We start from the raw sequence: 26,237 nt of genomic DNA, 5'->3' as shown, positions 1-26,237 counted from the left end.
GATTAATACCTACCAATTAAAATTTTTCTGTTAAATTTTTTTTTTAAAGAATCAACTATTAAAGTGAAAATATCATGTTGGCAATTTAAATGAAATCTCGCATACATCTACAAACTATAATTTTGAATACAACACTCAACTTTTAACCAATTGTGGTAAACCTTCCTTGAGTGTAAAATAAATCAAATTTTTGGCAAACCAAAGTTATGTGAAAGAGCATGAAAAGATTTTAAAGGATAATTTTGGTTCTGAAATTTATACATATTTTAAATTAGTTTAGAGTAACTCAATCAAATAAAAAAAAAACATAATATTTTTAAATAAAAAAAAACTAAATTTTAACTTAAAACATCAAAATAGAAAAAAAATCGTGGAAAATTATTTTTTTCAGAAAATTTTTCAATGACGATGAAAATATTATTTTTTAAAAATTATATTGACTGTGAAATTTAAAAAAAAAATTAAATGTTTAAAAAAAATCATTTTATATTGTCAAAATGAAAAAGTTTTTTTTTTTTCATTTTCTAAAAAATGTTTAAAAAAATTATTTTCAACAAAGAATTTTTTTTCTTCTCTGGTAAAATTGTATTAAAATTGCTCACTTTTGATAATTTAATTTATAAAATTTTATATAAAATTATGATCCATTATATTTTTTTTTTAATTTAATAATTTTTCAAATTTTATTTTTTTTTAATAAATAAATTTAATAATAATTTAATAAAATTTAATAAATTTAATAAAATATTTTAATATTTATTTTNTTATTTAAAATTAAATTTTAAAAATTCTATACATTTTAATATTTTTTGCCTTTTTTCAATAAAAAATTATATAATTTTTTTAATAAAATTTAAAAAAAATATTTTTTAAATTAATTTTTTTAAAAATTGTCTCACAGATTTATGAAAAAATATAAAACCCAGAAAAAAACTACATTTCTCCAAAAAAAACGTATTTATTGTTCTTCAAAAAATTATAAATTTATAAACTTTATAATATATAATAATTAATTATATAGGAGCAAAGAAGTTAAAAATACAAATGCTAAATTTAGTTATAATTTAAGGAAAAAAAATCATAAAACTATACCGAAAAAAAAACATTGAACTCTCAAAATTCAAAAAAATAATAATAAAATTATTAGAAAAAATAACTAAATAGGGAACAGTTTTTCTTTTATCAATTTAATAATTACTTTTCTGTACGATTGTCTTTGTATTTTTTGTTTTTTTTTTAACAAATTTTTTACATATGTCTGGTATTGCCAAAGTTGATACCGCTTTGATTAGCACCTTTGTTAGAACCGTATTGTAACGAAATAATTGCTTGTCCGGCACGGAGTTGATCTTCCGAGAAGTGACGGATGTTCTTGTCGGCTTCCTTTGGTCCGATGCTAACGACTCCTAAGCTGGATCCCTAAAAAAAATTTTTTTTTTAATAATTTTTCCTTAAAAAAAAAAATTTTAACTTACTTTTCTTCCGAGCGATTGCAAACAAATAACGACCGAGTTGAGATTTTGTCGTTCCCACAAGTCGACAGTTTGGAATGTTTCTTGTACAGGTACGCCGAATGCCTTTGCTGCCTCGAGGAAGCCTGCGAAAAGTAATTAATTTACGGTAATTAGGGAAATTTGTCACGGCGAAACACGAAATTTACTCACAATTTATATTTTCCATGCATTTAAAGGCCATTTTGCTTTCGTTTATCTTCTTGACGGTGCCTGGCTTGAGGGTGTTCGCCAACTTGCACAACAAGGTGCCATCCTTCAATGTCTCGTAAAAGTTATCCATGTCGCCGGACACGTTAATTGCTTCGCCGGTAATTTCTCGGATCCATTCCAGACACTCTTGGGCGAGCTCGTCACTGTATTTTGAGTTGATCTGCGAATTAAAAAAAAAAATATTAATTTTTTGTCTTGCAAGAGATAAGAGATTAATTTTTGTCGAGCCACATGAAATTTGCATAGACTAATTATGAGGCAACATCTTGTAACGAAAATTATGGAAGCAGCAATAAAAACATGTACCGAGATAGACAAATATGGCGCTGAGCTGCTTAAAAAACAATAATAATAATTTTAATAAAGTCTCCATGCAAAATTGTTGTCTCACACAACATAAAACTGGATTTCCTGGTTTTCTCGTAACGCACACGAAAATCCGCAAGAAATAATTTTCAACTTCAAAACCACTTGAATTCTCGTTAAATTTTCGTCTTAAAGTGTAAAAGTCTCTCAAGTGGTGAATGCTATCAATGTTTTTACAAGACATCGGTTACGATTATTACGTAATATTGTAAAGTTGTCGAACGAACGTGCGCTCATGCTAAAAATTGAAACATAAACATACAAAAAATAACAACAAGGATTAATACACTCTTTATGATGTTGGATGTAAGATTTGGCTGAAGCTGAGCAAAAAATAAATAAAAAGTGGGCGCATATGGCGATTTATGTTTGAAATTCTCTCGGGTATTGTTCGAGTGATGGAGCTTGTGTTGCAGAATTAAAATTTATTTGATTCATCGTGTTTTTTATTTCTTTTTGTTTATTTATTTGTTCAATTACAAAAAAAATAAATAAAATAAAATAAATTAAGAAAAAGAGAGAGAAAATTAATGGAAATGTAACCAAAAGTTTACTAATTTACGTTTGATTTTTTTTTTATAAATTTTCATATTTATTTCATTTTTTGCTTTTTAAATAATTCTTAATTTATTTTTAATAATTTTAATTTTTTATAATTTTAAGTTAATTAATTAATTTTAAATATTTTTTTAAATTTTATGAATTAAAAAAAAATATTTAAATTAAAAAATAATTAAATTCTTGCAAATTTATTTTTTTTTTTTGCTTTATTTTAATTTAATTTAATTTTATTTAATTAATTTTTAAATTAAAATAAATTAAAATTTAAATTAAATTTTTATTAAATTATTTTTTTTATTATTTAAATAATTAAATGATATTTTTTTATGAATTAATAAATTTTAATTAATTATATTTTTTTGCAATTTTATAAATTTAATTATTGAAAGTAAAAATTATTTTTAATTAACAATTAAAAAATTTAAATAAAATTAAAATATTTTTTCTTAGTCAATAAATTTTTTTTTACAAAATTGACTTAATTCATAATCTAAAATTTTTGATTTTTTTGAAAATTTTTGTTTTGTGAGAAAAAAAATCCAGTTTACAGTTTTCTTCAATTCTTAAAAAGTTTCAGAATAGAATAAAAGTAAAGAATTAAATACAGGATTTTGAAAGTTGATGATCACTGTTTAAGCACGTACTTTATGAGATTTAAAGCGGCTGTCAAAAACAGCTTAACAAAATTTTCATGTTGTAGGAGAAGAAAAAATGAAAAAAAAAAAAATATTTGTTTTAGATTTTTAATTTTCGAAATTTGTAAAAATATTTATTTTTATTAAATTTATTAATTAAATAAATATTTTTGATTTATTATTAAATTATTTTTTTTTTTTTTTTTTATAAAAAAAGTTAAAAAAAAAAAAAAAAATATAAAAAAATAAATTAAAGAGAAAATTTTTATAAAATAATTCACTGATTAAATTCATGAAAAAAATAATTAAAATTTAAATTTTAAGAATTTTAATTAAAATATCCATGAAAGTTTTTTTAGTAAAGAATTAAAATTCTTAAAATTAAATAAAAAAAATATAAAAAAAGTCTTCGGATTCGCAATAAATATTTTTTTTTAAATAAAAATTTAATAATAATTACCGTCAAAAAATATGAAAAAATTTCGAGGTCATATTAATAAATAAAATAAACTTCTGCACTAATTCTGTTGCTTGGCGACCATTTGAAAAGCGTGACTGATATCACTTGTTTGTATTAAATTTCATACTCCAAATGATCATTAAAATCACATTTTTACATTTTTGAAACAAACTAAGAATTAATATGTCGACCGAAAAAAAAAATAATTTAATATTAAAACAGCTTGAATTTATTATTTATCATTATTTTTTTACTTTTTGAATAAATTGTTGTTCCAAATCAAAAGATTAAAAGTAAAAATACCTTTTTTGGAGTTTTTGTTCAACTACATTATGCAAGCACCGAGCGCAACAAGTGGTCATAAAAAGTTGTAAACTTTGGTCATTTAGCAGCTGTTTGCATTTTTTTTTTGTGGAGCAATTTAAAAAATTTCTTTTGTGGTTTCTGGGTACCGCTGCCTTTTATTGAGATGGAACCGGTATAATTTATTATTGCAGGTAAGTAACTGTTTATCTGATAAAGCAATGAAAATGAATAATGACGAAAAATATTTCTTTTCACAATTTTTTGCGAGAGAAAAAAAATCCTGGAGATAAATTAGCTTAATTAATTAGTTACAAATAAAATTTTCTCTTGCGATGCCTGACAATAAAATAAATAAATAAACTTGGCTTCTTGTCGTGTTCACGTCAAATTTAGCCGCCTACACGTCACTTGTGTGGCATTACGAGAGCGACGCATAAAATAGAGTCTTCGCGAAGTAAATATTTAAGCGACACACTCACATTTTATGCTAATCACCCGACATGACATGCCTGTTGAGTGCGAATTAGTCTCTCTCACTTTTAAATATTTTTATTTATTTATTTTTTGAGACTTGGAGGCATGTATCTATTAAAAAGCGTAATAATAGACCGATTATTGATTTATCTTAATTTTGTTTGAATAATATTGACGCCTACTGGAGTATTTATTTTATTGCTGTCATTACGCGGTGTTTTTATGTAAAGTGATTTAATTTAGAAAAAAAAATTTTTTTTCGCTTAATCCGTTAGGAAAATTGGTTTAAATATTTTTTTTTAATTGGAAGGTGCAGTTTTAATGAGGGGTCAAAAGGTTTGTTGTTTATTAAATTTATTAAAGGATTTTTTTTTCAAAGGTAAAATTTAATCATGTTTATTGCTCTAATTAATTTTTTTATTTTGATAAATTTTTAATAATTTTTTTTTATTTAAATTTTATTTATTTTTTAATAAGTTTAATTTTATTTATTTTAAATTTTTTAAAATTTATTAATTTATTTCGAATAAAAATCTAATTTTATAATTTTTTTTTTAATTTTATTTATTTTTCTTTTTTTTTTAAATTTAAATTTATAATGAATTTAATAAAAATTTTAATAAAATAATTAAAATAAATTTAAATACAAAAAAAAAAAATTAAATAAACTCACGCATCGGGAAAAAATTTCTTCTCATAATTTAACGTAATTCATGAAAAAAAATTACGACGCGCGCATTTCTAACCTACAACCAGAATAATATTCAACAACAAAATGCGAGACAATTTAATCAACGCGCTATCAATTTATTATATCGTGATTTATGCATACATGGGTGGCATTCTAAGTACATCGTCACATCGCATTGTTTTCATCGCATACGTGCCCGTGCGGTTGCATAACTGCATGCGATGCCTCGAAATAAGAGAAATTCTATTCAAATGCGGAGAAATGCTCATAAAAAGTGTGTCTTGTGTCGTAATATTTTATTTATTAAATAAAAGGCAGTGATTAATATTCATCTTATGCCCATTGTTTCATGCACTGTCGATGTGACCTACTGTTCCGTACACCATCGAGAGAACACTTTAAACGCGTACATTACTTAACCCAAGGCTCGTGAGTAGCTTACCGTTACTTTCTTTCGTTCTACAAAAAAAAAAAAAAAAATATCTCTCGTTGTGCCTTCAATAAGGTCATCACACACAATAAAATTCATTAAGAGACCACTTGTTTGATTCCCCCATGAAATTTGATCTCGGAAGTGATGCTGACTCGGGAAAAAAATGTCACAGAATTGCAAACTGCGTCAATGTGAGAATTTGATCTCTTTTTGTTTTTATTTTTTAGTTAGTTGCATAACATTCTCTTTCCCGGTACACCCATAAAATAATCGCTTTTGTAAACAACGAGCAACAAGCAATCTGTCTTCGGGTCTTTTTCAATAAATTTTCAATAGAAGAAAAAAAAGTAACTGTAACAAGCATTTAAAAAAAACTCTAAATAAAAATAAATAATATCCATCGAAAAATATAATAAACGTGAATATAAAAGAAACGCAAGTAAACACAAATAAAAACGTGACACTTTACAACTGTACAAGAAAAAATTAATTTAAAATGAAATATGCACTGATTGTTGAACTGTGATTAATGGTCTCAAATACTGAAACTGCGCGCGAGATAATAAACAAAACGCGAGAGAGTTTCGCCTAACAACAAACTTTTTTTTTCAATAATAAGAAATTTCCGTGAAAAAAACTTCAATATTGACCCATTTTTAATGCTTTTTAGGTTAGGCGATCATTATTTTATGAGGAGTACAAAAATGTGAATATTCATACTTGACATCCCTAAATAAAGATCTTACATAATTTTGTCAATTTGTTAAAAACTTTACTTGACGAATGGGATTTTTTTCCTTAATAACTTTTATAACTTTTTTTTCTAAAGATAATAAAAAAGGAGATGAGCTAATCTCCCATTAAACCAACGTAATTGAGGAAAAAATTAATTAGGATTTACTAATAAATAATTAATCTACCGAAACAACCCTCGCCCATAATTAAATTTTGGTTAGTTGAGAAAGTCTCGTTTATCCGGAATAAATTATGAAGTTTGTCTTTAATTTTAGACATGAAAAAAATCAATTTCGGCAAATATTTAAAAAAAATCTGGTAGAAAAATATTTTTTATTATTAATTTTATTATTTTTTATTTATTAATATTTAAAAAAAAATTATTTATTAATTTTTTCACAATATTTAATTTAATAAATAAAAAAAATAAATAAAAAAACAAAATTTAATGTAATTATTTTTTTTCTAATTTCATTAAAATTATTAAGAGTATTTTTCCATTAATTTTTTTGGTCCAGATGTTCATCATAAAAATTTAATCCGTTTTTTTTTTTTGCATAAATTAATACAAATGTGAACATTACGGATTTGCCAAAAATTCACCGGTAAAATATTAGACTAATAATAATAAATAATTATCTCCCATTTTTTGTATAAATTAACAAAAATTTTAGAGGTGCTTGACTTTTTGGGTGAACACAAAATAGATACAAAAAATATTAATTTTTTAAATTTATTCATAAACTTTTTTTTCTTTTAAATATTTGTGCTGTTTGTTTACTTTCATCGTCTTTTAAGCCTCAAATTTGATTAAAGGAGAAATTAATGCTCACATTACCGCTAATTAGTCATATATTTCAAAAACTTTTATTTAAAAGGCGATAAAGATTCTTATCTTTTTAAATATTTTTTTTATTAAATTTTATGAACTGAAAGAAACTTTCTTTGCTGTTCACAAATCACCTCATAAATCAAACATAAATTAATTTTAGTGGCGTGTAAATGATCGGAACAATTACGGTTATTGATTTACAAACGCCTCTAATTTGTTTGGTTTTTTTTTGCATTAAGTACGTGATAAATTATACGCCTTCACGTTCGCTGGTCGTTAAGAGGTAATCGAGCCCTTTACGATAAAATATGATAAAATTATTAAAAACTTGTAAGATTGTTAATTTATGACAGTGAATAGATAGTATTTTTGCAATAAAGTTGTAATAAGGCTCCAATTTTGTCATTAAAATGTCGTATAAGTCGTGATCAGTTGCAGACTTAAATTACGTTTTTTTTGTAAAATGCTGTTGAATGAATGGGCTAATTAAAAAATAATAAAATGTTGCAAAAAATGTTAGTTTTATTAAAAAATAAAATTAAATGAATGTTCTTCATGACATTCATAAAAATAAATAATGATCGAGGCAAAGGTGAATTATATTTGAACTGCGAGAGATTCAAGTTTCAACAGTTGAGAAATACTTTTAAAAGACAATTTTTATTTTAAAAGCGTTTGAAACTTATCTTCTAGATTTATTTTAGTTTTGTTTTTTTTTAATTTTTTTTTTTCAATTTGTTTTTAATTTTTTTAATGATATATTATTAAAAGTACTATTTTTTGACATTTTAAATTTTATCATATAAAAAGCATTATATTTTCATTTTTTTTTATTAATATTTTTATTTTTAAAATATTTAATTATATTTTTCGTTAATTTTTAATAAACAAAAAATATAATTAAAAAATTAAAAAAATTGAAAAAAATTAAATTAAATTTAAATTGAAAAATTTTATAAAAAAATTTAATTTTTTACTGAAATAGTGCAACTTTTGAAATATGTAAATTTTCTTTAATTATGAATAAATAAAATTATTTAAAATTATTTTGAACAATAGGGATGTCAAATATGAATAATTCACATTTTCGTACTCCTCAGATCAGCTGATCAAAAAAAAAAAATTTTCAAATACAAAACTATTGCTTTAAAATTTAAGAAAAATGAATAATTTTCTTAAAAAAGTGTTTAACTTTAATAAATTTATCTCAGAAATGACTCAAGCCTTTCTAAGTTATCTTTTTCTAAGAATAAATATTACAACATTTAACGATTAAATTCCAACCCTACCTCTTTCCAACTTTTTCAACTTTTCAAACAACAACAAATAATGTTTACTTATTAGATCAACCAATCAACAAGGATTAAATTTCTCATTCAATTACGGAAACAATATTTTTACATTATCTCCTCAGTATTTATTTACGATATTTTCTACAATATTTCTACGATATTTTTTGCAATGTAGGAACAATAAAGTCTATCTATAAAAAAATATAATAATAAAATCGAGGATAAAATCTTTTAACGAAGCAACAGATTATCGTCATCATCAACGAATAAAGCACTCGTGCAACATTATCGTCGATCATCGTCGCGACGTCTCACACTCGACTTTTATAGGCAATCGACGATATTCAGCACTTTTTTTTCATATAATAATAAATATCGCGCAAGCTATTTACTAATAAGGTGAAACATGTTTTCATTTAATGATATTAAATATTATTCATCGCTTTTTAAGCTTTTTTTTTTGCATACGTGAATGGAGCGTGTCCATTTCGTGTATTTAAATTTTTTTATCACTTGCGAAGAAATTTTTCGAAAAACTCCATTCACTCCTCCGAGAAAGAGGCTTCAACCCCGCTTTTTGACTTTTTTTTATGCAAACAAGTTTGCTCAAGTTTGAATTGCGAGCGAATGAATACGCAAGCATGATTATTCCATTTATGGATGACAATTTGATATATTTTTTATGTGCACTTTCGGGTCATACAGCGTTACGTGTCGCGACAACAAATAACGAATATTGAATAGTATTGGTGATTAATATTCAATGCTATTTGATTGTACGTAGTAATAAATGCATCTCAGTTGTTTGATTCCTTAATGAGTGACAGTCGTTCCTTGAAAACAACTTAATTGTGCAATATGAATTCATTTTGCGGTTAATTGAAATGTAAAAGTGACGCTTGAATGTGTGAAAAATTGATTCAATTGAGGTTCATGTCTTTTGGTTGGGTAGTATTTCACATTTTTGTACTCCTCATTATTTAAATGAAGTTTAATCTTATTAAAGAGACATTTCACAATTTTATACTCCTCACTATAGGATGTTTTACGTTAAAAAAGGGTTTTTCACAATATCATACTCCTCATGACTTATTGATTTTAATTTTTTTATAACATTTTTAACTCGAATTATTTTACTTTTTCATATTCCTCGCTTAAAAATTCTATATTTCTCTAAATTTGAATGACTTTGACGTGAAAATTCATAATTTTTACATTTTGCTACTCCTCATTTTAAAATTTTTTATGTCTTTCTTGTAGCAAAGTTTCATTTGACCTCCTAACATAAAAGTCTTTCGTATAAAATCAACATAAATTCTGCAAAATTTGGAAATTTCTTCTTAAATATGATATTTTTAAACTCCTCAATTCACATTTCTATACTCCTCAGGACTAAAAAGTTTTTTAAAATTTCATGTTTTTCATTTAAATAATCCAAAACTAGTAACTTGAAGTTTTTACTCGGTTTTTACAAGAATTAAATAAATTTCTCACATTTTTGTACTCCTCATTTCACAATTTCATACTCCTCATGATAAAAAAATACAATTTTTTCGTAATTTTGACCCGAATTTCAAATTTCTTTGAAACAAATCGAAAATATATTTGAAAATTGGGTCACTTTTATAATGTTTGTTGTTTAAATTGATAAGAACTCGTTAAATATTTTTGCTCATATCGTTATTGATTGTCGCTTTTATCGCTTTCGGAGAGACTTTTGTGTTTGATACGTGACACAATATGAGCTCATCACTCAAAATAAACAACCGTGCGAGAATCGTTGCTTAGAATTTTTCGAACACAAGTGCGATATCGAGCTTCGGAACAAATGAATCATAAAAAATATTATTTGTTACATTTTTTCTCACTCGACTAATACTTCGTCAAAGACTTAATTATATTTAGCATGTATGTGGAAACTTGATGCCAACGAGTTTCCAGCTGATTTGTAAATTGGCTTGAAACCGCAGAAAATGTGACGAGAACAATTGCAGATTGTCAAGTAAGTTTACCTGTTCATCGTCACCTTCAGTCATTATCGGATATTTTTCAGAATTGTTTTTGCGACTTGTGGACTCGTTGGAAGTAGGTTAAGTACTGGAATTTTTTTTCTGTATTATGTAATTGTTTTTCGAATAATTTTATGGCGATTAGATTAAAAAGTTTGTTTCCGTTCATGCGAATTTTTTTATCGCAAATATTGCGCTTTAGACTTTTGAGGCGTCTGGTATTAAAAATTTTTGAAAAACAATAAAATATTTAATGAAAATATATTTAGTTCACATTTTTATACTCCTCATTTCACATTTTCGTACTCCTCTTCGAAAATTTGAAGAAAATGTATCAAAATGTGAAATGAGGAGTATGAAAATGTAAATTATTTATTTTTTTTTTAAAATTTTTTGCACGTTTTTTTCTTTTTTTTAATAATTTTTTTCTGCAAAATTAAATTTTAAAAATTCAATAAAAAGTATTATTTTTTTTTCTTTTTAAATTTTTATTTTAAACCAATTTTAAAAAGAAAATTAAAAAAATAAATAAATTTTGACTAAAACACGCTTTAGTTAAAAAATTCATTCTCTTGATTCATTTCTTTGACTTCCGTTACATTTTCAGGTTTCTCCCATTTTTTCCTTTAAATCTTGAGTAACGGTCAAAAATTTCAATAAAAATGATGACAAATTAAATATTTATTACGTAAACGGAAGTCATCATTGTTCTTCAAATAAAAACAAAAATAAATCAAAATTAAAGCCAAAATTTATTTTGAAGAAACAATGGAAAGTTTGGGTTGGTCTACCTTGCCGTACTTCCAATTTAAATAAATTTCTATGAACATTGGTCAAAACAAGAAAAATTATCAAAAGTAAGCATTTTAAATTGAAAAAAAATTAATTATATAATTACACTGAAAAATAAACAAAGTGTGAAGCTAAGAAGACGTGCGCTTTGAGTTACATCGACTCGAAATCGTTAACAAACACAAAAATAGTAAAATAAAAAGGCAATTTGCGAAAAAAACACATATAAGCGATAAAGTTGATGATTTCATTTTATTTAGCTTTGCCCGGTTAATTTTTTTCTTCTTTTTTATTAACAAACAAATCAAGCGTCTTACGTCATTTCCATTCGCCAAATCATAGGAACTGTCTGCATATTTTTTTTCTGATGTACTTAAGTGTGGAGAGTACTCACGAGAGTTGAGTTAGAAAAATTATTTAAAAGAGAATAATAACCTAAACCGGATTCATTTTTTGTTGTTTGTTGAATATTCTTGGGTTACTTTCGGTTAAATTTTGGTCACGATCGATTTAGATGATTAAATTTAAAGAAAAAAATTTAACGGTTTTGTATAAAATTTTGACAGTTGAAGTTATGACAAGTGTCAATTTTATTATTTATTTAATTGGAAATATTAATTATTATAATAAAATTAAAATAAAAAATAAATTCATAAAATATTATAAATTTTTAATTAATTTAATAAAATTATAAATTATAAGAGAAAAATTTAAAAATATAAAAAATATTAATTAATTAATTATTTTTTTTAAAAATAATTTTAAATTTAATTAAAATTAATTAAATTTAATAAATATTAATTAAATAAATAAATTATTGAAAAAATAATTAATTTTTTAATTTTTATTTTTATTTAAAATTTAAAAAAATTAATTAATAAATAAATTTAATAAATTAATTTAATTAATTAATTATTTTTAATTAATTAAATTTAATTTATTTAAAAAATTAAAAAAAAAATAATTAATTAAAAATAATAAATTAAAATTTAAAATAAAAAATTAATTTAATAAATAAAAATAAATATTTAATTAAAATTAATTAAATAAATAAATTAAAAAAAATTAATAATTTACATAAATTAATTAAATTAATCAATTATTAAAAATTAATTTATATTTTTTTAAATTAATTTTTATTTCAATAAAATCCATTAAAAATTTTTAACCGTCAAAATTTATTCTCACTTAACCGGTAACACGTTAAAATTTCAACCCAACAAAAATCTTTCCTCACCAAATATTTGTGAAACGTCTTCTTGCACATATATTTACAATAACAACAAACTGTTGTACAAACAAGACAAAACCTTCTCGTATTTAGGTCAAGTGCGAGTCTTAAACAAAAAAAAAATGTTGTATGCACGTAATTCAAAAGTAACAAACAAGAAATTAACAACAAGGGTGCAATGAATGGAAGAAATGTGTCTTCGTCGTACCCCGTTCGCCATACAAACGTCTCGTACACAAACTTCTTTGACATCACATTTCGCTCTGAGGCACTTTTTGCTTAATTGAAGACGATGGACTTGCTACAAAAAAGAAACTTTGAATGTCTTTCGGAATAAAAATCATTCGCAGACGTTTCTTAGACAATTTTTATTCACTTCCATTAGTTCTTTTTTTTTAATTCCCACCGAAACTCGATTAACATTTTAATTTTTAAAGCAATTCTTATCACATCTCCTCCGCACCTTTACGCACGCATTCTTTCGCTTTTATTTTATGAAGTCGTTCGTAAAATAATGAAATTCTCGAATTAAGACAAGCGGAACGATCTTCACAAGATCTAAATTTCTCAACGAAAAAAAAAAAATTAAATGCGAAAAACTGGAATTTTTACTACGAAGGAATTTCTTTAAAAAAAAAAAATAAATAAAAAAAGTGCGACTTGTAAATCGTGCGTCGTTAACACGACAATGACAAGAATTGTAACCAAATTGTGGTTCGCGTCAATCTTTGTAATAAAAATCGTTTAATGAAAATGAAAGCGGAAAAAATCAAGCTAAAGTAAATATTTGTTGAGAAACGATGATGATGAAGACGATAATGGCACGATAGCAAGACGAAGGAAATAAACATTCAGGTAAACAAGAATCAACTAATGAGTATTTAACGAGGATAATTAATGAGTTTAGATGGGCTTGTGAGCAAATAAAAAGGCTTTCTTTGTGAATTGCTTTTTTTTATTTTTCTGAAGAAAATTTTGGGAAAATGCGATTATTTGGTAATTTTATTTTTTTTTAAATTAATTTCAAGTTAATTTTTAAAAAAATTTTATAAAAAATAATTTTATAAATACCTAAATTAATTAAATAATTTTAAAAATTAAATAAAATAAATATAAAAATTAAATTAAATTAAATAAAAATTTATTTTAAAAAATTAATTAAATAATTTTAAAAAAATTAATAAAATTTATTAAAATTAAATTATTAATTATTTTATTAAATTTATTTACTTTTTATTAAATTTAATTAAATAATTCTTTAATTTAAAATTTTTTTATTTATTTTTTTTAATTAAAAAATTTTAAAAATGTAATAAAATTTTTAAAGATAAAAAACAATTAATTTTTTTAAATTTATTTTTTTTTTGTAATTCTTGTATTTTTTATTTAGTTTCATTATTTTATTTTTTTTAATTAAATTTAATTAATTTTTTTTTTTAATAATTTGAAAAAAAAATAAAAATAATAGAAAAAATATTTTTCATGAGAAACACACTGAAACATTTTTAGTATGTTCAAAAAAAGAAATTTCCATTAATCACTCTTTTTTTTCTCAAAAATTAAAGAAACAAATGATCTCATCAGGTTTTTTTCTGTCAATTTCCTGTGAGTGTCATTCACTTCGTCATCGAGCTCTCACAAATATTTGTCAAATTTGTCATCGTTCAATATCAAATTTATGATTAAATTAAATAAATAAAAAAAATCCATATTTGTACGATAATATTTGACCATTTAAATCATTTTTTTATCTGTCAAATATTTTTTCGGTGATTTTTTTTAAGTTTTAACTTTTTCGCAATTCGAATTTATTTATTTTTTGACAATGAAAGTTTCATGACACAGATTTTCTGTCGTCTTGTGTTTTTTTTTTTTAAACATTTCAATTAATTTTATTACATGTTTGTTTATTAGGCATCAATAATTCTTTGTTTATCTTATCAATATCAGAAAAAGGGTCTTATCGCCGTTTAATTACCTTTTTTGTTCAAATAATGAGTGAGAGACCAATTTAATGGAAAAATAATCAGCTTTTTTGTGAATGAACAAATATCCCTTTATTATTAGCTTTTTTTTTGTTGATGTTTAATTAGAAATTTGATATTTTTATATGGTTTTGACTCTAATAAAAATGTTTTTATGACAAGTGAATGAAGGTTTAGAAGAGTTAATTAGACATTTTACACAAAAGAGAATTTTATGAGGTTTTTGTGTAGTTTAGTGCATTTTTCGAAGTTCCTTTTATTGATAAAATTTATTAAATAAATTAAGAAAAAAAATTTTTTTTAAGAATTTTTAGCAATTGAAGGGTAAAATTTTCAAATTTATTCAATTTTTTAAATTTTAATTTTTTATGATTTTTTTAAATTTTAAAAGGTTTTAAAGATGCTTGAAAATTATGATAGCAATTATTACTCATTTTTTTGTTTTTAAAATTTTAAAATTAACCGAAATAAAAAAAATAAAAATTTTAAATTAAAAAAAAAATAAATTAAAATTATTTAATTAATTTTAAATTAGCTAAATATATTATTTAATTTAATTTAATTAATTTTTAATAAATTATTTAATTCAAATTATTTTTTTATATTTTTTTCTTTTTTTTTAATTTGATCACAAACTTCAGTTTTATTTATTTTTAAGAAATATTTGATAAAAAAATTGCAAAAATTTTTTATAATTTTTTCTATTCCTATTAATATTTTTTCCTTGAAAAAATAATTTTCGTAAGCAACATGTCATCAACACAAATAAATGCGCCCTTATTGATATTTTTATTAACACTCATATGTCTCTCTTTGTACTTAATAATTACTTAACATCCAATAAGAACGCGTCAATGTTAAAAGGTTTCTTCATTTATTATTTTTTTTTCTTTTACTTTAATACAATTTGAAAGAATTAACACTCATCAACGCTATCAATCAACACTATGGATCGTTTCTTTTTATTTTTTTTCTGCGTATTTCAGACGCATGTCGATCCAAACGGCGCTCAACGAAAAAAAAGGGGAGCCAGACAGCGATGTTAATCAACACAATTTCAAATTGAGGCAAACATCTATCCGGTTTTGCTTATTTTTTTTTTTTGCCTAATGTAGGGCGACCAACGGCTTCACCAGGGGGCAAAAATTTTATCAAAAAAGAAATTCAATTGAATGTTTAACAGACAGAACGAAAAAAAACATCATAAATAAAAATCTACTATCAATAATATCTTGTGAGTATATCTTGAATCTCTCTTAAAAATTATGGCGATGGATCAAAAGAGATCGGATGTTCACAGTACCGAAAAAAAAAGAAAAATTTTTAAGTGATTTCAAAACCATATGGATTGAAGTCGAAACTAATAAAAATACTATTAGTTTTTTTTTCGTTAATAAATTTATAGACCGTTAGTCATTTCTTCGTTTTTTTTTTTGCTATGAAATTATTATTTAGACGTGTTATGATTAATTATGACATCATTAATTTTTTTTATCCGAATTTCAGACAGATAAATTTTTTTTTTCTTAAGATTTCTCAATAAAAGACAAATTTTTTTTTCGCATTGCACATTTCCAAATATGGAAGTAAATAAAAACGTCGTACCTATTCTGGATGTGACCTCCAAAAAATCAGTAGCTCACATGCAGCACACATGTCGTCGCACAAATTTGTTTTTTTTTATTCCGCATAGATTTGCTCCATATTTGTATGGACATTTCATTGAATTTTTTGTGAGGATTTTTTTTATTTAATATTTTAAAATATTTTTTTTTATACAAGGTGAGGAATTTTCGCGAAATTTTTTTTTATTTATTTATTTCACCTTAAAAAAAATATCAATTTTTTTTAATTTAATTTTTCTTTTTTTTAATTATCAAATAAAAATAAAAAAAATCAAAATTTTCAAATTGTGCATTGGGAAAATTGAAAAGGTTAAATTTTGTGAAAAAAAAATTTATAAAAAAACATTAAAGTTCAATAATTTGGTTAAAAATTCAAAATTTGCATTGGGTTAGGTCACGTGGTTAATATTTCTACTAAATTTTAACCACGTGACTTAACCCAATGCATATTTTGAATTTCTTTTCAATACATTTTTCTTAAATTTTCATCAAAATGTAAATTTTATTTTTTTTATTAATTAAAAAGAATTAAAATTTTCATCCCAATGCACATTTTAAAATTTTTAACCACGTGATTTTAGCTAAAAAGCTGTCAATCCTTTCAAAAAGCAACTTTTTTCTTCGAAACGCGGTAAAAAAAAATGTTAAAAAAAATAATGAAAGCAACCGTAGAACAAGTTTTCGGTCAAAAAATTCAGTTCAGTTAAGTAACGTGGTGCATACAAGTTATTTTTTCGGGTTCTATATGTTACGTACATTCAGAACAGGGAACGGCTGAACGAAACGCATTGTATTTGTAAATATAAACTCGAAATTAAAAAAATGAAAGATAACCGAAATAAAAACGCGGTGTAGTAAAATTTATGTGATGACATCATTCGTTGTTAGTTTAGCTTGAAATTCTATACGTTTTTATTTGTTTTTATTGTGGAGGGTCTTGTATTAGTAGTAAATCGCTTTACTTTGCTTTGCTTAGACATTGCCATAGTTACATATTGGATGTGTGCTGCCATATGTGATATGCATGCAAATTGTCTAGAACTCGCTCAAGATCACAGCTTTTTATGGTGTTTTTAAATGATTTTAATAACGCACAACCGTTTGTGAATTTCAGTTAAAACTTCCTGAAGTTTGATTTTAATTTGGGAATGATTCATTGAACAAAGTTTTTAATTTTTTTTTATAGATTTTTAATAAAAAAAATTTTTCAGCGGTTTGAAAATTATTTAACATGACAAGAAAAAATATGAAATTAAATTTCAATCAAAAGTTACAAAATTGCTCAAAATATTAATATTTTAAAAAATAAAAAAAAATATTAAAAAAAAATTAAATCAATTTAAAATTTTATTTTAAAGTTATTTTGCGTAATTTAATAATTTTTAAAAATAAAAAAAAAGCAAAAAAAATTATAATTAATAAAAATAATAATTTTAAGAATTAAATTTTTTTTTATCAAAAGTGCTTCAATTAAAAAATTTTTAAATAAAATTTTTGGCAGGGAAATTTACATAAATAAAAAAATAAAATTTTATTTTTATTTAATTTTTAATTTGAAAAATATTAAATTAAAATTTTATTTAAATATAATTAAAAATAATAAATTTTTTTATTTAAAAATTAATTTTTAATTAAATTTAATTTAATAATTTTTTGAAAAAAATTTCTTTAAAATTAATATTTTTCAACAAAAATGCAAAAAAAAAAATCAACCAAAAAAAAAATATTTTCGCAAATATCAATATTATTCATCGAGCAAATCCGTTGAAAACATTCCACAGAACAGAACATTTTTTTATCGATTCTCAGTTATTTTTAACTGATAAGATACGCATATTTCATGTTTCTCGACTCACGTAGATACGAAAAAAAAAATCTTCACTCACCTTTCTTTGGGCCTCAGCGGCAAATCCGGATTTAGGGGCACGATTTGGTACGGCAGACATTTTTCCTTATTATTTTTTTTTTTCGTTTTTTAATTAGAATTAACTTAATATTCGTCAATAACGGCACTAATTTCTGAAATAATATTTAATTTTTTATTTATATTTTTTTGTTTGCTGACTTTTTGCTGATATTCACAAAAAAAAAATATTTTCTTTAACAAGCAACAGTTGTCCGTTACTGAAAATATTTCAACAATAAATCAAATAGAGCTATATATTTGGAATAAACAGACAAAAATGTGTACGGAGAATTTTTTAGGTACCTAGAGAGTAAAAAAAAAAATAAATTCTTTAACTGTGGCGTACGAACACACGTCTTAACGATTTGAAAGCGGTTAACAGAATAAAGTTAATAAAATGAAAATAATAAATTGAACACATATAAAGAGTTTTTAAGCTCGTAGTATATGCGAGAAGCATCGCGCGGCACAAAACCCAAATACGTCGTCATTTTTTGTCGTTCGCTGCACGTACACGGACTTTGGTTACATGTGTGTTTGTTCCAGCGAGTGTCTATGGGCATGACAATACTTTAAAAAAAAAACAGACACAAAACCACATCTCACTCAACATCATCAAAAGAATCGTCGTCGGGCACAACGCATTTTGGAGTAGTGGTATGCAGTACATTTTATACCATTTTTCGTAATTTATTAACAATATTTGGTTGTGTACGGGCGATTCTGGAGCGAAATCGAGTCTTTGGTGTTGTTGTTGTTGTATGTATTGGAACAGGGAATAATTTTTTTTAGTGTATTGGTAGTTATTGTTTTTCATAAGAAATTCAAATTCTTCAAGAAATCGATTTTTTATCATAAAAAAAATATTTCTGCGATTAAAAAAAATTATGTAGAAGCAGAACATTAAAAAGTCGTAATCGCTACATGCATAAAATATTTTAATTTAATTATTTTTTAATGAATTAACGTAAAATAAAGGCAAACTTTGAATAAATATTCATAAACTTTAAACGGTGAAGCCACAATCTCGCAAAGGTGACGTCACTTTACGTACACAAAACTCGTTTTCTGTTGCGTGTAATTTATTTGAAAAATAAGAGAGAGAAATATTCGAGAGAGAGATTTTATTGTATGAAACACAGCCCTGAATTATTTGAATTGGAATTACGCGTTTCATAATGCTCGTTTAAAAACGATCAACAGGTGGTTTCGATTATTTTTTCATTTCTTATAATTGTGTGGAATTTTTATATTTTCTTAATTTTTTGAGAGTCTTTTTAATTTTTTTTAGAAAAAAATTAAATAATTCATATTAAAAAAAAATAACACTTTGTCTTAAATTTTTTTCTTGTTGAAAACTCTAACAAATAAATAAAATGATTTAATTAAAATAATTAAAAAAAATAATTAAATTAAATTTAATAAATTAAGAAAAATAATCAATAATAATAATAATGTAATTTTGAGAAAAAAAAATAAAATGTTTTCAATCTTTAATTTATTAAAATTTAAAAAAAATCAATAGTTGAAATCGTTGAAAACATGTGTAATTTCCATCAAACGAATTTTAAATATATTTTTTTTTATAAAAATCGAAAAATTCAATGCAAAAAAAAATGATAAGTAAATAAAAAATTCACGTAACTTGAAAAAAAAAGTTTTTTTTCATATTTCAATAGAAAACGTCCTATTAAAGCGAGTTTCTTTTGTTTTTTGTATAATTTTATCGACAACAGTAATTTTTCAATTAAAAAATTAAAAAAAATGTCAAAAATATTTAATTTTTTAATTTAATTTTGAATTTTTTCGACAAAATCGGAGGGGGGGCGACAAAAAATGGATATATTAAATTTATTCGCCTAATTTAAATTAATATAGAAAAATTTTTCAAACATATTTTTCATTAAGTTTTAAATATTTTTCTTAAATAAATTTAAAATTTTTGACGATGATAAATACATTTTTTTTCTACTTTAAAAATTTTTTTGATTAATTTAAATTGAATTAAAAAATTATTTTAATTAATTAATTTATAATTTAATTAAAATAAAAAACATAAGAAAAATATGTTTCGTATATTTTCTTGTTGAATATTATTTTTTTTTCAATATAGAAATATTTTATAACGTTATTTTATTCTAATTTTCAATCGGTTTGAAAATATAAAAAAAAAATTAATTGAAATATTTATAACCAAAATTTTCGAAGATCAATACTTACTTGTAACTTGGAAAATTGTAGATTGGAAATAACTCTCATAAAACCAGATCAATGAAAAAACAGGAAATATCGAAAACCGCTTCAAGCCTCACATTTGATATCTCAATCAATTCAAAGAAATTCCCGATCATCAAAACGTCAAATAATCACTTCTTAACTCTTAATTAGGTCTAAATTAGCATCTCGCTTAAACTTCTATTTAACGCCTATTATCGAATTATTAAATAATTAATGTCATGTTCTGTTCTGAAAATCCACAGGGTATGCCAGTTACGGTGAACGGGAAACAGAATGATGCAAGAAATTACCTTTTTTAAATCACTCTCATTCCGCACACAAAGTCGTGGCTTAATTCAAGTCAACTCGATGTCAGGTGTTTGTTTTTCTCTCAACAGCTGGTCATGAAATCGCGGATCAATATGGCGATAAATCAAATTACAAGTTCACATTTCACAAGTAATTTATTGATAAGTCCATCATTTTTGCATACAAAGTAGATATTTTTTTTATTTACAGAACACTATCCTAAGTTAAAATTTTATTCGAATTAATTCCTCAAAACAACTTTGTGATTAAGTACGACATGGAAATTGCGATAATACTTGTTCGGATGAAGGACTTTGCCCCGAAAGCGACTGCCGAATTACTGACGCTGGGCGCAGGAATGTGAATTTCGGGATGTGGCTTGTAATCCCTGTCGATCATGTTGGTTTTAGCGATTCTTTCGAATGCCCTTGCCGAGGCTTTTGCATATCTTGTCCTCTTTGGATCGTTGAAATCCACGTAATATAATCCAAATTTCTCACTAAAAATATTTTTTAAATTTTTTTTTAGGGTTTTATAAAAAAAAAAAATAAAAATCTCACGTAAATCCAGAAGTCCACTCGAAAGAATCCATTAAACTCCACGCGATGTATCCTTCAATGTTGCATCCTTCCTCGATGGCATCCAAAACGGCTTCCAAATAACTGTTATAGTAAGAGATTCTCGCGGTATCATTTGTGCCGCCTTTGTCACTGACGCCAGACTCTGTCACAATAACCGTTGGATTGTCGTATTCACGTCTAATCCATTGCAACAGGTTGTACATTCCGCGAGGAAATACCTACATGTCCGGTTTTTTTGTTTGTTTGTTTATAAAAAAGAGTGATTTATGGAATTAATGTCGTAAATTAAGTAAGATATAAAGTGTGTTGAGATAAGTTAATGAATTATTGAGAAAAAAAATGTCCTAATTATAAAAAAAAATTAATGCGTTTTGCAGTTGTTAGTTCACACTATGAATCAAGCATTTCAATTAATTTTTTTTTAAATGATTTGTGAGTAAAAATTTATAATTAAAATCGTTTTTGAGCATTTTTCATGTCTATGATAAAAATTACCTAATATAACATTAAAATAGTAAATTTTTAAATTCTCGAAAATAATTAAAGAAAACTGATCAAATTATTTTCTAAATAAAAAATTAAATTTTTGATTAAAATTTCGGAATTTTATATTTTTTCTTTAAAATTAATTTTAAAATTGAGCTTAATAAAAATTATATTTTTTTTTTAATTACAAAAAAAATATAAAAAATGATAAATTAGTAATTTTTATAAAAATTATTAATAAATATTTAATAATTATTAATTATTTTTTTTTATTTATTTTGTTAGTACAAAATTGCACTGTAAAATATTAAAAAAAATAAATTTAATTAAATTAAATTAATTAAATTAATTAATAAATTAATATAATTAATTAAATTAATAATTAAATAAATAATTTAATTAAATTTAGTTTAATTTTTTTATTAAAATTGAATATTTTTTTTAAATATCAATAATTTTTATGAATTATTATTTTTTTGAATTAAAAAAAAAATGATAAAAAAATTATTAATTTTAATTAAAATATTTTTAAAAAATTAATAATTATTCATAAATTTTTTTTATATGAAATTGCACTTGAAAAAATGAAAAAAATATTTTAATTAAAATTAAATGTTTTTTGTAATAAAACACGAAAAAAATATTTTTTTTTTGTGCAAAAATAAATTGAGCTTACAATGTTTGACTAATCTCAAGCTATTTTTAATTCATTTTGTGATATACGATCTCCGCAACTTGAATTTTATTAATAAAAAAACCTATTCAAAAGTATTTGCATTCAAATTCTACCTACAGCTACCACAGTGCAGTAAATAAACAACAGTTGTGTGCACTTTTTCACCGATTTCAATAATAAATAAATAAATACTAACGATAATAATTATAATTGAACATAGATTTTTTTTCTCAAGCGAATAATACGTCTCGAATGTAAGTCAAGTTTAATAGAGCCACTTACGTGACACACAAAAGTGCATTGAACGGATACTCACGCGAAGCCATGCACTGCCGCTCGTGGGCCAATTTTGATCATGCGTTTCGATCGCATCCATATCATGCTGGAACGATGGCACCGGAAAGTTTCCCACGTTGTTCACATTCTTCGTTACGAGAACCGACGTGTAACTGTTGATGCCGAAAAAGTCGCTGGTATTGAGAATTCTCGCAGCTTCGGCTTCCGTAAACTCTGGAAGACGAGATTTGGTGAAACCCTGTTGACGACTCAGCTCGGCGATGCGATTTTTCATGACAGGCGGGTAATCTCCCTTGTAGATGGGGTGCGCGAACCAACCGAGCTAAAAATTAAAATTAGTATTGAAATCGATAAATAAACTAAGTTTGCATTAATTTTAATTAACTGACAACAAAAGCATTAAAACATGTTAATTCAAACGTAAAGTGAGCTGGCAATTAACGTTTTATGCGATTTTAATATTTATGACAACTCATTCGCGGTATGTGTGTTGGAAATTAATAAAATCGAAAATATGCGCGTATAATTCATATGTGCGACAGTCGTTATCGTAATTCTTGAATGCAATGACTCCAATCATAAAATAGGATTGGCAAAATTTTTGCAAAAAAAAAAAATAAAAAATTTTTTTTCTTAAATTATAAAAAAATTAGTTTATGAAATATTTTTAAAATTTAATGAAAATAAATTTTTAAGAAGTTTTAATTTTTTAAAATAAATATAACAATAAAAACATATAATAAAAAATAAATAAAAAAATAATAATAAAAAATAAATAAAAAAAAAACATTTTTTCTAAAATTATTAGAAAAAATTTTAAATGGAGAATTAAAAAAAATTATTGAAAAATTTGTGAAAATTAAATTTTAAATAAATTAAATTAATCAATTTTAATTATTTTTTAAAAAATTATATTAATATAAAAAAACCAAAATTCAATGAAATAAACTCCTCAGATAATATTCTTTTGTTGATTAAATGATAAAAATTCCGAATTTGCCATCCCTAATACTCACATAAAACTGCATTGCCATATTCGATGTCTCCCGATCCTCGTCAGAGCTCGATATCGGCTCCATCCACGAAGTATCCAACGTAATTCCGATGCGCCCCCGATGTTTGGGCAAATAAACTTCGCGATACATGTGAACTACCTCCGCATGCGCCTTCAAAAGCGTATGCCCACACAAATAACTCGGAATTCCGGGATAATTGTACGCTGGAGCCATGACGTCCATCCCGTATGCTTGCTCACAAATGTGCCACGGTTCATTGAAGGTCGTCCAAATCTTCACACGATTGCCGAAATTCTCGAAACAAATGCGCGCATAATCTTTAAAGTAACCAATTAACTGCTCATTTGTCCATCCTCCCAATTCTTGAAGACGTCTTGGTAAATCCCAATGATATAATGTGACCATTGGAGTAATATTGTATCTGAGAATACGAAAAAAAAACGTCAATAAAAAAAATCACTTTTTTGCTTTCAAGATCTTTGTTAAATAATTACCTGAGCAAACCATCGATTAAATTGTTATAATACCGGATCCCTTGTTTGTTAATGGTCGACGGAAAGCCACTTGGCAAAATTCTGGGCCAAGATAATGAAAAACGATATATACTGACGCCTAACTCTCGCACCATTTCAATGTCACGACGCCACTTTAAAGAATTTTTTAAATAAATTTTGAGATTTTTGCGGTTTTATGGAAAAAATTTACATTATGATAGCTGTCCGACGTGATGTCACCATTGCTTTTGTCAGTGATTTTGTCTGTTTGGTTGTGTGTCATGTAATCCCAAATAGATTCACCTTTGCCTAAGAACATAAAATTTATTAAAAATAATTTTAATTTTTTTTTAATATTATTTTTCTTAAATTTATTTAAATTGTTTGAAAAATATTTTAATTAAATTATTTTAATTAATTAATTATTTTATTTATTTTTTAAATTTAATTTAAAAATATAATTTTTATCTATCTTAATTATCTAAATTAGATTTTAAATTATTTTTAAAAAAATAATAAAAATAAAAAAAATTGATTTGAAAATATTTAAAAAAAAAAATAAAAAAAAGTAATTTTAATTAATTAACTATCTAAATTAATTTTTTTAATTAATTAAAAAAAAATAAAAATCAAATTTTTTAAAAATTTATACAAATAAGAATTAAAATAAAAATTATTATTATTCAAATTAAATTTATTAAAAAAAATTAAAATAAAAACTTAAAAAACATTCAAACGATTTTTCAAAAAAACAAAAAAAAAATATTAATAAATAAATAAAAAAATTCTAATAAATAAATTACAAACCTCCTTCATTCCATCCTCCTTCAATTTGATACGACGACGATGCAACTCCCCATTTGAAGTCTGATGGAAATTTACGTGCTGGTTTTTGAGACACTGAACACTGACTAAGTTGCAAAAAAAATAAATAAATTTTAATTAAGCACTATTCATTCTTTTTAATGAGTCAATTTGAAATTTATTTTTTTTAATATTTAATTAGCTGTTTTTTTTAAATTTACTCACATTAATCCAAGAAAAAACACTAAAAAAATATCTCTCAACCTCATCTTTACAACACAAATTTTTCAATAACTTGGATTTTTTTATTTTTTTTTTCAGAGTTCAATTGATGTCCATTAAAAAAATTATCTAAATTGATGCTCTTAGATTAAGACGATCGCGCTTCAGAAGTTAAGATAAGACACTTTCAACACCGAAAACGAGATAATTTTTGTATCTATTTTTACAAGAATTACGTTTTATTATTTATTTATTTTTATTTTTTTTTTAAACTCAAGTACGAAACAACCTTGTTTAATTTTTTTTATTGATGTAAGACAGTCGGTGTCTTGTTAAAAAACGACTCCGATCAACAACACCTGCTTGAATCAAAACTAGTAATGACTTAGCGTGAGCTATGCGTTTCGAATTTATACCAACAGGTACAGCTGTGAGAGCAACAATCTCCGCTGTGTGTGAGAAGTTTGAGTAGCGAGCGAGTTTCTGAGCAATTTTTGAATGAATGGAGCTGTTTTGCATCGATGCAAAGGACATCTGAACTGATTTTTAATGCAACTTTTTGGAGCGACGTGCAATAATCCTGTTTGACCACTCAGATTTTTTTGTTACTCTAAAAATCAAGGAAATGAGAAAGTATTAAACACGTGAGATATGATTGGCTTGTACGAACTTACGAATGTTTTTGTTGTTATCGATATCATGGAGAAGCCGATTTTAGTGTTTGCGTCGATAATCGATAATTTTTTTTATCAAAAACTTCCTTCAAGACATTTTAATCTGAACCGAAAATTCTTGTTTAATTTTCTTCCGATTTTTTAGCCAAAAATTTAATCAAATTTAGATTGAATGATTTATTTTTGACCGACATTCTTTAGAACTCGCCAAATTTTTTCATCGTATCATCTGAAAAAAAAAATTTTAATTTAAAACTTTAATAGAGCCAGTTTTTAAAGTTAAAAAATTTTGATTAAACTCACTTTATTTGGCAAATTTCACGTTTAAAAAATATATTCTCGTTGAAGCAGACTTTTATACTGACAAGGTCAGAATGAGGTTTCATTGTGAAAATCTTAAATTT

The 26,237-nt window shown here is 24.1% G+C and overlaps 2 protein-coding genes across 3 annotated transcripts; both read right to left on the bottom strand.

The window, feature by feature from the left end:
• Nucleotides 1-947: 947 nt before the first annotated feature.
• Nucleotides 948-18,432, bottom strand: LOC134833596 (myophilin). Of its 2 annotated transcripts, XM_063847966.1 has the most exons (5): nucleotides 18,361-18,432; nucleotides 18,038-18,170; nucleotides 1,665-1,884; nucleotides 1,476-1,597; nucleotides 949-1,419 (listed from the first exon to the last, which is right to left on the bottom strand). In XM_063847966.1, the coding sequence occupies exons 2-5, from the start codon at nucleotides 18,095-18,097 to the stop codon at nucleotides 1,249-1,251; spliced, it is 573 nt and encodes a 190-aa protein (XP_063704036.1). In that variant the 5' UTR covers nucleotides 18,098-18,170; nucleotides 18,361-18,432; the 3' UTR covers nucleotides 949-1,248. The 2 variants fall into 2 exon arrangements, with proteins under 2 accessions (XP_063704046.1, XP_063704036.1); XM_063847976.1 differs by lacking the exons at nucleotides 18,038-18,170; nucleotides 18,361-18,432 and adding an exon at nucleotides 10,522-10,576 and having other exon boundaries at nucleotides 948-1,419.
• A 2,217-nt stretch (nucleotides 18,433-20,649) lies between these two features.
• Nucleotides 20,650-26,226, bottom strand: LOC134835868 (myrosinase 1-like). Its single transcript, XM_063850860.1, has 9 exons — nucleotides 26,137-26,226; nucleotides 25,834-26,062; nucleotides 24,941-25,044; nucleotides 24,345-24,442; nucleotides 24,134-24,285; nucleotides 23,640-24,060; nucleotides 22,643-22,945; nucleotides 21,144-21,382; nucleotides 20,650-21,082 (listed from the first exon to the last, which is right to left on the bottom strand). Exons 4-9 carry the CDS (start codon nucleotides 24,414-24,416, stop codon nucleotides 20,833-20,835), a joined length of 1,437 nt encoding a protein of 478 aa, XP_063706930.1. The 5' UTR covers nucleotides 24,417-24,442; nucleotides 24,941-25,044; nucleotides 25,834-26,062; nucleotides 26,137-26,226; the 3' UTR covers nucleotides 20,650-20,832.
• Nucleotides 26,227-26,237: the final 11 nt, after the last annotated feature.

The sequence above is a fragment of the Culicoides brevitarsis genome, chromosome 1 (genome assembly GCF_036172545.1).
Source record: "Culicoides brevitarsis isolate CSIRO-B50_1 chromosome 1, AGI_CSIRO_Cbre_v1, whole genome shotgun sequence".
Lineage (NCBI taxonomy): Eukaryota > Metazoa > Arthropoda > Insecta > Diptera > Ceratopogonidae > Culicoides > Culicoides brevitarsis.
The sequence above is the reverse complement of the archived record's forward strand: the minus strand, read 5'-3'. Positions and strand labels throughout refer to the sequence as shown.

Bases quoted from the DNA above. Each gene is read 5' to 3' on its own strand.
- LOC134833596 (XM_063847966.1), bottom strand. From the start codon at position 18,097: ATGTCTGCCGTACCAAATCGTGCCCCTAAATCCGGATTTGCCGCTGAG. The intron at 1,885-18,037 runs GTGAGTGAAGAT...TTTAATTCGCAG, and splicing joins CCGCTGAGGCCCAAAGAAAG to ATCAACTCAAAATACAGTGA. The intron at 1,598-1,664 runs GTGAGTAAATTT...TACTTTTCGCAG, and splicing joins ATGCATGGAAAATATAAATT to GCTTCCTCGAGGCAGCAAAG.
- LOC134835868 (XM_063850860.1), bottom strand. From the start codon at position 24,416: ATGACACACAACCAAACAGACAAAATCACTGACAAAAGCAATGGTGAC. The intron at 24,286-24,344 runs GTAAATTTTTTC...AATTCTTTAAAG, and splicing joins CGTCGGACAGCTATCATAAT to TGGCGTCGTGACATTGAAAT. The intron at 22,946-23,639 runs GTGAGTATTAGG...TTTAATTTTTAG, and splicing joins ATATGGCAATGCAGTTTTAT to CTCGGTTGGTTCGCGCACCC.